This window comes from Heptranchias perlo, chromosome 5, assembly GCF_035084215.1.
Source record: "Heptranchias perlo isolate sHepPer1 chromosome 5, sHepPer1.hap1, whole genome shotgun sequence".
In the NCBI taxonomy this organism is placed as follows: Eukaryota; Metazoa; Chordata; class Chondrichthyes; order Hexanchiformes; family Hexanchidae; genus Heptranchias; species Heptranchias perlo.
In genome coordinates, this window is record NC_090329.1 from 133721948 (window position 1) to 133736221 (window position 14274).

The 14274-nt window shown below is 46.0% G+C and overlaps 1 protein-coding gene across 1 annotated transcript in view; it reads right to left on the reverse strand.

Moving 5' to 3' along the window:
* LOC137322210 (dynein axonemal heavy chain 8-like) overlaps nucleotides 1-14274 on the reverse strand; it is a 1468904-nt gene that overhangs the window by 478555 nt on the left and 976075 nt on the right. Inside the window, exon 55 of the mRNA XM_067985326.1 lies at nucleotides 11541-11683. Within this exon, the coding sequence (XP_067841427.1) occupies nucleotides 11541-11683 (143 nt within the window). The remainder of the gene's footprint in view (nucleotides 1-11540; nucleotides 11684-14274) is intronic.

A 14274-nucleotide genomic window follows, 5' to 3' on the forward strand; every position in this document is an offset into this window, starting at 1 on the left:
CCTAAGAATTGATTTTGAGTGCTTAGAAAAAGAAATATCGTTATCACACAGTTTATATACATGAACATACCTAGGAGTTTCCCTGACAGCCGAGTTGATAAGGATCCATCTAACTGAGCCACACAGACTAGAATATCCCAGGACTGACTTCCCTCAGTTGGCGGTTTAGTATAGGGGCGGGACTTCCGCTTGCCAACATGACTCTGCCTCTAACCTGCCACTTTTTCCTCCGAGGGTCCTGATTATGTATGTACTCTGCATTGGTTTACAGTCACTGGAAGGGAGGGACATAGAGTGCTGCGGGAGTGTTTGAAATGCTCTCGTTAATTAAAGGGGAACATGTATTTTTTGAGAGCAGGGGCCACAAGTGGCAGAATATATCTAAAAAAAGCAGCAGCCTCAGAGAGGGTCAGCAGCGGTCAGGGCTCTCAGATTATCAAATAAATCTGTGGATGTTTTACTGGCTGAAGTAAGGCTAGAAGCGAACCACTGTTGAGACTGAGCAGAGGAAACCCAATAAAAGAATTAAGGCACGGTGGAGGGAGGTTACTGAAGCTGTCAGAGCATCCTCCATCACCCAAAGAACTGCTACACAGTGCAGGAAGAAGTTCAATGAGCTCACAAGGGTGGCCAAGGTAACTCAAGATACTGTCCCCACTGCACATTCTGTACAAATGGTAAAGGGATAATTCATAGAATCATGGAAAGGTTACATCATGGAGGGAGGCCATTCGGCCCATCAAGTCCATGCCGGCTCTATGCAAGAGCAATCCAATTATTTGCCTCCTTACCTCTCATGCTCTTTCTGTATCATCACCTGGATGTCAGAGAAGCTCACTTATGCTAAGGGGAACCTCTGCAAACAGTGAGATAGCGTGTGATTTCACAACCACTCTATGAACTCACATTGTCTGTCGCAAGGAGTTCTGCTAGTCTTGAAGAAAGTTAACTTAAAGACATATGAAGCTGAGATTATGTATGCTACATGTCTCATACTGGGCAAGTATTAATGCCATTCACATGCCTCACAACTTTCTGTTCTCTCCTTCTGAAGGAAAACTCACCCATAGCTATTGCATTATACATACAACCAAGGAGGAGCGCCATCACTCAAAACTCTGTCCGCTGGAAGAAAAAGCCTTCAACATCATTGGCAGACTAACAGGAGTGTTGTGTGAAAGTTATAACCTTACACTATTTCTTCAAGGACAGATGTCACTGTATGCATAGCTAAACAAGCTCTTCTGTGTTTCACATGCAGGAAGCAGCAAGCTTGACCACACAAACATTTCCAGATTCACAACTCCTGCCACTTCATCATCAACCCCGTTATGACATCTTACTTGCATAATCACTAGCACAGAGACACTAACTCAGGAAGAGGTAGCTAGTGAATCAGAAGAGCTATCACTGGGTGAAACACTGAGCGCTAGTAAGAATGAGGACCTGGGAGTGGAAGAGTGGGAGAGTGTCGATCCTCCATAGGTGGAGAAATGACTGCCTCTGGCTGAGGAGCTTAGGGACCCAGATCTCAACTACCCAGTCTTCAAAAGTGCGATGAATTAGGAAGCATTGATTTCATGTGGAAGCAATGGAGATAGTTTCCATGCATATGGCTGAGATGATGGACAAGTGTGGGGAGTCCACTTCCCATATCTGCAACACATTGCAGGAAGTTTCCTATGACCAGCAGAATACACTGAAGATTGACAGCTTGGAAGATTGCGACAGCATCAAGATGCCAGGAACAGCTTCTAAAGTCATAGAATGGTATCTACTACTGCTTCAATAGATACCTGAGCACCACACGAACAGAGCTACCAAGATTTGGTTGGGATCATTTTTTTTTTATTTGTTCATGGGATGTGGGCGTCGCTGGCAAGGCCATCATTTATTGCCCATCCCTAATTGCCCTTGAGAAGGAGGTGGTGAGCCGCCTTCTTGAACTGCTGCAGTCCGTGTGGTGAAGGTTCTCCCACAGTGCTGTTAGAAAGGGAGATCCAGGAGCTTGACCCAGCGCGATGGAGGAACGGCGATATATTTCCAAGTCGGGATGGTGTGTGACTTGGAGGGGAACGTGCAGGTGGTGTTGTTCCCATGTGCCTGCTGCTCTTTTCCTTCGAGGTGGTAGAGGTTGTGGGTTTGGGAGATGCTGTCGAAGAAGCCTTGGTGAGTTGCTGCAGTGCATCCTGTGGATGATACACACTGCAGCCAAAGTGCGCCAGTGGTGAAGGGAGTGAATGTTTGGGGTGGTGGATGGGGTGCCAATCAAGCGGGCTGCTTTGTCCTGAATGGTGTCGAGCTTCTTGAGTGTTGTTGGAGCTGCACTCATCCAGGCAAGTGGAGAGTATTCCATCACACTCCTGAATTGTGCCTTGTAGATGGTGGAAAGGCTTTGGGGAGTCAGGAGGTCAGTCACTCGCCGCAGAATACCCAGCCTCTGACCTGCTCTCATAGTCACAGTATTTATATGGCTGGTCCAGTTAAGTTCCTGGTCAATGGTGACCCCCAGAATGTTGATGGTGGGGGATTCGGCGATGATAATGCCGTTGAATGTCAAGGGGAGTTGGTTAGACTCTCTCTTGTTGGAGATGGTCATTGCCTGGCACTTGTCTGGTGCGAATGTTACTTGCCACTTATCAGCCCAAGCCTGGATGCTGTCCAGGTCGTGCTGCATGCGGGCTCGGACTGCTTCATTATCTGAGGGGTTGCGAATGGAACTGATCACTGTGCAATCATCAGCGAACATCCCCATTTCTGACCTTATGATGGAGGGAAGGTCATTGATGAAGCAGCTGAAGATGGTTGGGCCTAGGACACTGCCCTGAGGAACTCCTGCAGCAATGTCCTGGGGCTGAGATGATCGGCCTCCAACAACCACTGCCATCTTCCTTTGTGCTAGGTATGATTCCAGCCACTGGAGAGTTTTCCCCCTGATTCCCACTGACATCAATTTTACTAGGGCTCCTTGGTGCCACACTCGGTCAAATGCTGCCTTGATGTCAAGGGCAGTCACTCTCACCTCACCTCTGGAATTCAGCTCTTTTGACCTAAGCTGTAATGAGGTCTGGAGCTGAGTGGTCCTGGTGGAACCCAAACTGAGCATCGGTGAGCAGGTTATTGGTGAGTAAGTGCCGCTTGATAGCACTGTCGACGACACCTTCCATCACTTTGCTGATGATTGAGAGTAGACTGATGGGGCAGTAATTGGCCGGATTGGATTGTCCTGCTTTTTGTGGACAGGACATACCTAGGCAATTTTCCATATTTTCAGGTAGATGCCAGTGTTGTCGCTGTACTGGAACAGCTTGGCTAGAGGTGCAGCTAGTTCTGGAGCACAAGTCTTCAGCACTACAGCCGGGATGTTGTCGGGGCCCATAGCCTTTACTGTATCCAGTGCACTCAGCCGTTTCTTGATATCACGTGGAGTGAATCGAATTGGCTGAAGACTGGCGTCTGTGATGGTGGGGATATCGGGAGGAGGCCGAGATGGATCATCCACTCGGCACTTCTGGCTGAAGATGGTTGCAAATGCTTCAGCCTTGTCTTTTGCACTCACGTGTTGGACTCTGCCATCATTGAGGATGGGGATATTTACAGAGCCTCCTCTTCTCGTTAGTTGTTTAATTGTCCACCACCATTCACGACTGTAATGACATCAGTCGTAATTCAGTCCGTAATGACATCAACCAGCAACAACTCTGCACCTATGCCATTCACCAGTGGGCTGCTAGTAATGGTGCAGATGTCACTGTCATTCAGCCTGCTTCCATAACGTTCCCTCCGAGTGCTTCAGATATGGGTCCGGCGCCTTTTGCATGCAACAGAAAGGCTGCCGGAAGCTGGTGCCTTGGGGTTAGCAGCTTCCCGAAATCAAGAGTTACTTCACACCTCTAACATTCCAGGGGAGCTTTACAGTCACCCCTCACTCAATCTCAGCTCACTCAGGCAGCGTTGTGAAGAAGTAGTAGTTTCGGAATGCAAGCAAGATCGTTGGCATGAAGAGTAGGTATGGTTTGAAGAGCAGATGCATATAGATTGATTGGAATTTTTGGCACTTTTAGTGAATGTTATCATTTAAAGTAAAACACAGATTGATCACGTAAAGTTGTGAGCTCATTTCTGTGTATGCTTTCAACTCTTGGGAGTTGGATGATGGCAAGGTAAGTGAAAACGTCTGTCTTATGAAAGAACTTGGCAGAAGTCTTTGACAGTGAGGGACTTTGTGAAGCTGTGAAGACAGGTGTGAAGTGACTTTATTTGCTGAGTCAACCTTTATTTATTCAAAGCACTAGGGTATCAGTTGTGTCCACCTTTCACTGGCTGCTGTCTGTCCTGTCCTATGTTTTCGCCTTCTTGTGCATCCTCCTCATGCTGTGGAGAGGGAGGTCCTTCCACCGTCTCTTCGTCATCATCACCTTTATCTTCTGGAAGCATCATGCCTTTTTTTATTGTAATATTATGTAGTATGCAACAAGCTACAATGATTCTTGAGACTCTCATTAGGCTGTATTACAGGGCATCACTAGATTTATCCTGGGATCTAAAATGAAACTTGAAAATGCCTATAGTCTGCTCAGTCAAGCTTCCTGTAGTGCCATGGGCTACATTATATCTGTCGTCCCCCTCTGCCTGCAGAAGCCTTATTGGAGTCATAATCCAAGATTGCAGGAATCACCAAACAACTATCCTGATACACGGCTCTGTCATCAGAGCAGATAGGACGCACTGTTGCACGATGAAAATGGAATGCGGCTTCCTGCTATCTGGCGTTCATGTGCAGGATAATGTGATTGGCATCACACACTAGCTGGACATTAATAGTGAAAGCCTTTCCGATTCATAAAATTGTGGTCATTTGGGGCTTTGAGTGGCACATGTATTCTATCAATTGGAATCAACCCTGCCAATTTGTAGGACTGGATAGTTCTCACTCTTATTTCATTTACATCCATTGTGGGTTTCCTGAATACAGCATCAGTGACCATCTTAATGCAACCATGAGCAACTGCCTGAATGATGTAGAATCCCTCGTTGCCTTTGAGAAGGCGATGGTGGGCCTTCTTCTTAAACCGCTGCAGTCCATGTGCTGAAGGTGCTTCCACAATGCTGTTAGGTGGAGAGTTCCAGGATTTTGACCCAGCGACAATGAAGAAACAGCGATATATGTCTGTGTCAGGACAGTTTGTAACTTGGAGGGTAACTTGGAGGTGGTGGTGCTGCCATGCATCTACTGCCCTTGTCCTTCGAGGTGATGGAGGTTGCAAGTTTGAGAGATGCTGCCGAGGAAGCCGTGGCAACACTGCATTGCATCCTGTAGATGGTACATGCTGCAGCCATGGTATGCCAATGATGGACAGAATATGTTTAACCCAGCGGATAGAGTGCCGATTAAGCAAGCTGTTTCGTCCTGAATTGTGTTAAGCTTCTTGAGTGTTGTTGGAGTGGCATCCATCCAGGAAAGTGGACAGTATTCCATCACACTCCTGACTTGTGCCTTGTAGGTGGCAGAGAGGCTTTGGAGAGTCAAGAGGTGAGTCTCCTACCCCAAAATATCCTGCCTACTCTAACAGCCATGGCCTTTATGTGACTGATTCAGTTGAGTTTCTGGTCAATGCTGACCTCCCAAGATGTTGACGGTGGGAGACTCGGTGATGGTAATGCCATTGAATGTCAAGGGCAGCTAGTTATGCTTTCTCTTCTTGGAGATGGTCATTATCTGATACTTGTGTGGCACGAATGTTACTTGCCACTTATCAGCCCAAGCCTGGATGTTGTCCACGTCTTGCTGCGTGCAGGCATGGACTGCTTCATTATTTGCAGAATTGCAAAAGGAGCTGAACACGGTGCAATCATGAGCGAACAGCCCCACTTCTGACCTTATGATGGAGGGAAGGTCATTGATGAAGCAGCTGAAGATGGTTGAGGCTACAACGCTGCCCTGAGGAACTCCTGCAGCAATGTCCTGGAGCTGAGATGATTGGCCTCCAACAGCCACTACCATCTTCCATTGTGCCAGATATGACTCCAGCCACTCAAGAGTTTTCCCCCTGATCACCATTGATATAATAAGGCTCCTTGGTGCCACACTCGGTCAAATGCTGCCTTGATGTCAAGGGAAATTTATTCTCACCTCACCTCTGGAATTCAGCTCTCATATCCATGTTTGGACCAAGGCTGTAATGAGGTCTGGAGCCAAGCGGTCCTGACGGAACCCAAACTGAGCATCGGTGAGCAGGTTATTGGTGAGTAAGCGCCACTTGATTGCACTGTTGATGACACCTTCCATCACTTTGGTGATGATTGGGTTTAAGCTGTTTGGAGATAATTGGCCGGATTGAATTTGACCTGGTTTTTGTGGACAGGACATACCTAGGCAATTTTCCACATTGTCGGGTAGATGGCAGTGTTGTATCTGTCCTAGAACAACTTAGCTAAGGGTGTGGCTAGTTCCGGTGCACACGTCTTCAGAACTACAGCCGGGCCCGTGGCCTTTGCTGTGTACAGCTCAGCCATTTCTTAATGTCACGTGGAGTGAATCAAATACCTGTGATAGTTGGAACCTCAGGAGGAGGCTGAGAAAGATGAATGGACCTATACTCTCTGGAGTTTCGAAGAATGAGAGGTGATCTCATTGAGACATATAAGATTTTGAGGGGACTTGACAGGGTAGAGGCTGAGAGGTTGTTTCCCCTGGCTGGTGAGTCTAGAACTAGAGGGCATAATCTCGAGATAAGGGGTCGGCCATTTAAGACTGAGATAAGGAGGCATTTCTTCACTCAGAGGGTTGTGAATCTTTGGAATTCTCTACCCCAGAGGGCTGTGGATGCTGAGTCATTGAGTATACTCAAGGCTGAGATAGATAAATTTTTGGACTCTAGAGGAATCAAGCGATATGGGGATCGGGCAGGAGAGCGGAGTAGAGGTTGAAGATCAGCCATGATCTGATTGAATGGTGGAGCAGGCTCGAGGGGTCATATGGCCTACTCTTGCTCCTATTTCATATGTTCTTATGATAATCTGATCAGCATCTCTGGCTGAGGAAAACTTATCTTCAATGACAACACACAAAATGGCATCCTCAATGTGGTACCCACATCAGGGATATCTTTCTGGAGTTTCTACTGCCATTTAAATAATGACAGTAATTATTTGGAGTGTGTTTGTGTTGGATGTTAGGAGAAATGGGTTGGAGGGTTTAGTAATGCCTCCTTGACCTTTGGCCTTAAAGTCAAAAATGCGAAGTGATACATTTTGGTTGGAAGAACGAGGAGAGGCAATATAAACTTGAGGCCACAACTCTAAAAGGGGTACTGGAACAGAGAGATCTGGGGGTATATGTGCACAAATCATTGAAGGTGGCAGGGCAGGTTGAGAAAGTAGTTAAAAAAGCATACGGGACCTGGGCTTTATAAATAGAGGCATAGAGTACAAAAGTATGGAAGTCATGATGAACCTTTATAAAACACTGGTTCGACCACAACTGGAGGATTGTGTCCAGTTCTGGGCACTGCACTTCAGGAAAGATGTGAAGGCCTTAGAGAGGGTGCAGAAGAGATTTACGAGAATGATTCCAGGGATGAGGGACTTTAATTACGTGGATAGACTGGAGAGGCTGGGGTTGTTCTCCTTGAAACAGAAATAGTTGTGAGGAGATTTGATCGAGGTATTCAAAATTATGAAGGGTCTAGACAGAGTAGAAAGAGAGAAACTGTTCCCATTGGCAAAAGGATCAAGAACCAGAGTACATAAATTTAAGGTGATTGGCAAAAGAACCAAAGGTGACATAAGGAAAAACTTTTTTACACAGCGAATGGTTAGGATCGGGAATGCACTGCCCGAAGGGGTGGTGGAGGCAGATTCAATCATGGCCTTCAAAAGGGAATTGATAAGTACTTGAAATGAAAAAATCTGTAGGGCTACGGGGATAGGGCGGTGGAGTGGGACTAGCTGGATTGCTCTTGCAGAGAACCGGTACAGACTCGATGGGTCGAATGGCCTCCTTCAGTGTGTAAGCTTCCTATGATGCTACTGCAATGCCCATAATGTCAATAACACCCATCTGAATTATTTAAAGAGCTGAATGTTATGTAAATTAGGGCCCTGCGCATCTTGCAGGACCCGTTTTCGATTTTTGTATCTCTGGAACATTCCCTTTGTCTAAACAGAGCAGGATTTTGCTGGTGTTGTTCAGCTGTTGTTGAGCTGACACCTGTGGCGTCCTATCCCCCTATCCTCACTCGTGTGCACTTGCGCCCAGTGATACATCATGTGAAGACACCTCCTCTATCCTAGCCTCTAAAGTACGTGTGCTGTCAGACTCTAAGCTGGTGCTTGCGAGGGTGAGATTGTGAAACTGCATCTTTAGGAAGGTTGGCCTCCACTTCCTCGACTGGCAATGGGGATTCCACATTTTCAGCACCCGAAATGAAAGAAAGGGACAAGGGTTAGCTTGTGGTGTGGCAGGAGAGCAGAGAGAGAGAAGTGGCTGGTGAAAGCATCTGCAGCTTGTCATGCAGAGTGTGTGGGATGAGATAGAAGTCTGAAGGGAAAATGGGGATAAGGTGTGAAGAAACCCCGCATGACATCTCCTCCAGTGCTGTCAGTTGCCATGGCCGCGACTCTCCCCCTGCCTGTGATGACAAGCATGTTCTCTTCGAGGGGGAAGAGGGTGGGCAGGCAGGCTCTTCCTCCTCCGGTGGCAGCAGGTTATGGTTGACCTCCTCCTGCAAGAAAGAAAGGAATCTATTAGTGAGAGTCTTGTGGTGTTTCGAGAATGTGCTTGTCATAGAATGATACATGAGGGGGCATAGATTTAAGGTGAGAGGGGAGAGATACAAAAGGGTCCAGAGGGGCAATTTTTTCACTCAAAGGGTGGTGAGTGTCTGGAACGAGCTGCCAGAGGCAGTAGTAGAGGCGGGTACAATTTTGTCTTTTAAAAAGCATTTGGACAGTTACATGGGTAAGATGGGTATAGAGGGATATGGGCCAAGTGCAGGCAATTGGGACTAGCTTAGTGGTATAAACTGGGCGACATGGACATGTTGGGCCGAAGGGCCTGTTTCCATGTTGTAAACTTCTGTGATTCTATGATTCTATACAGCACAGAACGAGGCCATTTGGCCCATTGTGCCTCTGCTGGCTTTTTGAAAGAGCTATCCAATCAGTCCCATTCCCCTGCCCTTTCCCACAGCCCTGCAAATTTTTCCCCTTGAAGTATTTATCCAATTCCCTTTTGAAAGTTATTAATGAATCTGCTTCCACCCTTTCAGGCAGTGCATTCCAGATCAGAACAACTTGCTGTGTAATGAAATAATGACCCTTCTGCCACTGGAAACAGTTTCTCCTTATTTATTCTATCAAAACCCTTCATGATTTTGAACACCTCTATTAAATCACACCTTAACCATCTCTGCTCTAAGGAGAACAACCCCAGCTTCTCTAGACTCTCCACATAACTGAAGTCCCACATCCTTGGTACCATTCTAGTAAATCTGCTCTGTACCCTCTCTAAGGTTTTGACATCCTTCCTAAAGTCTGGGGCCCAGAAATGAACACAATACTCCAACTGGGGCCTAACCAGTGATTTATAAATGTTAAGCGTAACTTCCTTGCTTTTTACTCTATGCCTCTATTAATAAAGCACAGGATTCCATATGCTTTTTTAAAACCCTTCTCAACTTGTCCTGCCACCTTCAAAGATTTGTGTATGTGCACCCCCAGGTCTCTCTGTTCCTGCACTCCCTTTAAAATTGTACCATTTAGTTTATATTGCCTCTCCTCATTCTTCCTACCAAAATGCATCACTTCACACTTCTCTGCATTAAATTGCATCTGCCATGTGTCTGCCCATTTCACCAGTCTGTCCATGTCCTCCTGAAATCTATGACTGTCCTCTGAATTGTTTACTACATTTCCGAGTTTCATGTCATCTGCAAACTTTGAAATTATGCCCTGTACACCCAGGTCCAGGTCATTAATATGTATCAGAAAGAGCAGGTGGAATAGTTGGTATACAGTGTCAGATGTGAGTTTTGGAGAAGTAAAGGTGAGAGTTGTGGTGAGTATGAGTGTGAGGAGGAGCAAGTGTAATGAAGTGTTGTGCATTGATTGTAGGATAGTGAAGGGAAGCGGGGGAGGAGAGTATTGTGAGTCGTGAGCCTGCAGGTGGTGGAGGTGTGAGCAGAGAGTGAGAGCAGTATTCCTGCCTTGACAACTCGATTGAGGTCACTGAACATTTTCCAGCATTGCAGCCATGTCCTGGGTGCTAAGCTGCTGGCATTGTCATATTCTGTGACCTCTTCCCACTGTCTCCTGAGTTGACGCCTGGATGGCTTCCTGCCCCCGAGAGGGAAAAGAATGTCCCTCCTCCTGACCACTGCCCAGACACTGCTGCATCAGAGAACTATATTGCCCTCTCTGTGTTGCTGCAGCCATTTGTCTGTTCAGTACTGTTCCCTTCCTTCTGCAGCCAGAGTGCACCTCTGCTGGCTGCCTTTAAGTGGCGTCAGAAACGCCCGCTATCTGGACCCCTCCCATGGGCATGCAGACAACGAGTAGCATAGGTAGCACTCGCTGTCACCTGCGTGATAATAATCAGCAGGCAGCATGAATAATGGCCCAGAAGTTGCTTTTAAAATAACGGTGAGCCTAACAGTACTCACCGTTTAGTGGCAAAATCGAAGATCAAGTCCCAGCGACCGCACATGCGCAGTCAAATGCGGAAATCCGGAACTTGCTCTTCCTGGTTCGTTGCCAATGTGACAGCTTCGCCTTAAAGGGATATCACTGGCTTCAATCAATGGAATCAATGGACCAGCGTCAACTTGATCTCCTGCCCAGCTGGAAAAGAACTAATCTCGCCACAAAAAACAGGTACGCTCAGTTTTTTAAGTCTAAACGAAGTTTTAACATTGTGTTAAGTCTTAATAACTCTGGCACTAAAAAGTAACTTTTAAAAATGTGGACTCTCATTACTCCTGATTTTAATAGGTTTTGGACATTATAAAAAAAACTATTTTTTAAATTAGAAAATGTAAAAAAATTTTTTTTTACATTTTCCTCCTGTCTCTGTTATCTCAGTCTTTTAACCTTATCGTCTCTTTATTTTGATTTCCCTTTGTCATTTCATAATACCTGATCGGGCACATCTGGGTTTTTAGTCAGCGTTGTTTGTCTATGAACTTCACTTCCTAGTTCTCACAGCAAGGCTTGCTTCAAGCTGATTCGTTGAGGGGCTTTAGAGATCCTTTCACCACTCACACAGCCCGGAAAAGAACGCTGATGTTATTTGAAGTCACAGTTCAAGGAAGTTGCCACCAAAATGAACGTGATAACTTAATGGGTGAATTTAAATCGAATGAGCACTGACCACTGCTGGTTCGACACTCGGAGCAATTTCCAGCCCATTGCATTATGCCTGAATCAACACTAACAGGCACGTGCAGTGCCCGCCCCTTTTCAGGCACAATCGGATTTCTAGGTCATGTAATTCTATCGGTAACAGACATAAAAACAAAGCTCCATTATAATGCACTTACCTTATTTTGTTTAGCTATGATATCCACAAGAAAGTTGGTCCTAACATTGTCAACATTTGGTACTAGGATGGAAGTATAGTCTGGTTCACTGTCAGCCGGATAGAAATACTCTTGAACCCAAATTCTCCAGTGCTCCCATTCACCTGAGCAAAAGCAAACACAGCAGACTCTTCAAACAAGAAAGCAATGCTGCAGTGTTGAATTATGTCTGGTTACTGTTCAACTTCCCGTAAAATATATATAAAAGCATTCCTAGATGTATTGTTTTTAAAAATAAAATGGGCCTCTTTCAAGCTTTTAACTTGTTTGGAGTGATGCGGAATATTTATTCTGAAGTTTCAACGCCCAAACAGTTCAGCAGATGTGGAATGTGCCAACCCAAATAGGAGGCGAGACAAATAATGAGGAATAATACAACAGATTCAGAAGCATTTAGACCTTTTAGGTGTCTGGGCTACTAAATGGCAGACACAATTCAATGTGGGACAATGGATTAATATGGAAGGCTGAGAGTTTCGTGGATAGCACGTTTCTGGAGGCGGTCACCCCACAGCTTAAGAGATTGCAGGCAGAGAGGGACTGGGTGACCGCCAGACAGACGAAGAGGACCAGGCAGGTAGTGTAGGAGTCCCCTGAGGGCATCTCACTCTCTAACCTGTATTCAGTTCTGAATATAGGTGAGGGAGAGGGTTCCTCTGCAGAGTGCAGCCAGAGCCAAGTCCACAGCACCATGGCTGGCTCAGCTGTACAGGGGGGGAGGAGAAAGGTCAAGAGAGTGATAGTGATAGGGGATTCTATAGTTAGGAGAACAGACAGGCATTCACAGATGTGATTCCAGGATGGTATGTTGCCTCCCTGGTGCCAGGGTCAAGGATGTCACTGAGCGGCTGCAGAACATTCTGGAGGGGAGGGTGAACAGCTGGAGGTCATGGTCCATATCGGGACCAACGACATAGGTAGAAAGAGGGATGAGGTCTTGCAGGCAGATTTTAAGGAGTTAGGAAAGAGGTTAAGAAGCAGGACCTCAAAGGTAGCAATCTCTGGATTACTCCCGGTGCCACGCACTAGTGAGTACAGAAATAGGAGGATAGAGCAGATGAATGCATGGCTGGAGAGCTGGTGCAGGAGGGCTTTAGATTCCTGGGGCATGGGAGAGCTGGGACCTGTACAGGCCAGACGGGTTGCACCTCAATGGAGCTGGGACCAATGTCCTCGTGGGGAGGTTTGCTAGTGCAGTGGTGGGGGGGTTAAACTAATTTGGCAGGGGGATGGGCGCCAGGATGTAGCATTGGAAAGGGGAAACAACGGAAACAAAGGATCGGGAGAGAAAGATAGCACTAGAGCAAGAAATAGTACGGGATTAGGAGGGATCAGACTAAGAGAGTACAAGAAAATCTAAGACTGGTTTGCAGTGCATGTGTATAAAAGCACAAAATGTTGTTGAGCTGCAAAAGCAAATAGCCACATGGGAATACGATGTCGTGGCGATAACGGAGGGAAATTATAGAGAGGTGCAAAAGCTATAGAGTAGTGATAACGGGGGACTTCAATTATCCAAATATAGACTGGGATAGTAACAATTTAAGGAGTAAAGAGGGGGAGGAATTTTTGAAATGTGTTCAGGATAACTTTCTTGACCAGTACTTTTCCGCCCAATGAGGAAGGAGGCATTGCTGGACTTGGTTCTAGGGAATGAGGCGGGCCAAGTGCAGCAAGTGTCAGTGGGGGAACATTTAGGCAGCAGCGATCATAGTATCATCAGCTATGGAAAAGGACCACTCTAAAGTAAAAATACTCAATTAGAGGAGGGCCAATTTCAGTGGGATAAGTACAGATCTGGCCCGGGTAAATTGGAATCAAAGATTGTCATGCAAAACTGTAATTGAACAGTGGGCGGCCTTTAAAGAGGAGATGGTTTGGGTACAGTCTAGGTACATTCCCACGAGGGAGAAAGGTAGGACAACTAAAGCCAGAGCTCCCTGGATGACAAAAGAGATAGTGAGTAAGATGAAATGGAAAAAAAGGGTGTATGACAGATGTCACAAGTGGGAATCAGGCTGAATATAGAAAGTTCAGAGGGGAAGTGAAAAAGGAAATAAGAGGGGCAAAGAGAGAGAATGAGAATAGACTGGCAGCCAACATAAAAGAGAATCCAAAAGTCTTCTTCAGGCATATAAATAGTAAATGGGTAGTAAGAGGAGGGGTGGGGCCGATTAGGGACCATCAAGGAAATCTACTTATGGAGGCAGAAGGCAAGGCCAATGTACTAAATGAGTACTTTGCCAAGTCTTTACCAAGATGCTGCCAGAGTCTCAGTAAAGGAAGATATGCCGGTGTTTATGTTCCAGGCGAGCCAACTGATACACAATTCACTAAAAGTAGCGACACAGGTTAATGTGGCCATAAAAAAGGCAAACAGTGCACTGGGATTCATTTCTAGAGGGATAGAATACAAAAGCAAAGAAATTATGCTAAATTTGTATCGAACTTTGGTGAGACCACACTTGGAATACTGTGCACAGTTCTGGTCTCCATATTTAAAAAAGATATAGAGGCACTGGAGAAGATGCAATAAAGGTTTACAAGGATGATACCAGAACTGAGAGGTTGCACCTATCAAGAAAGGTTGAACAGTATTCCAAGTTCCAGAGCCCCACCACCCTCTGGGTAAAAAAAAATTTCCTCAGCTGCACTCTAATCCTTCTACCAATTACTTTAAATCTATACCCCCTGG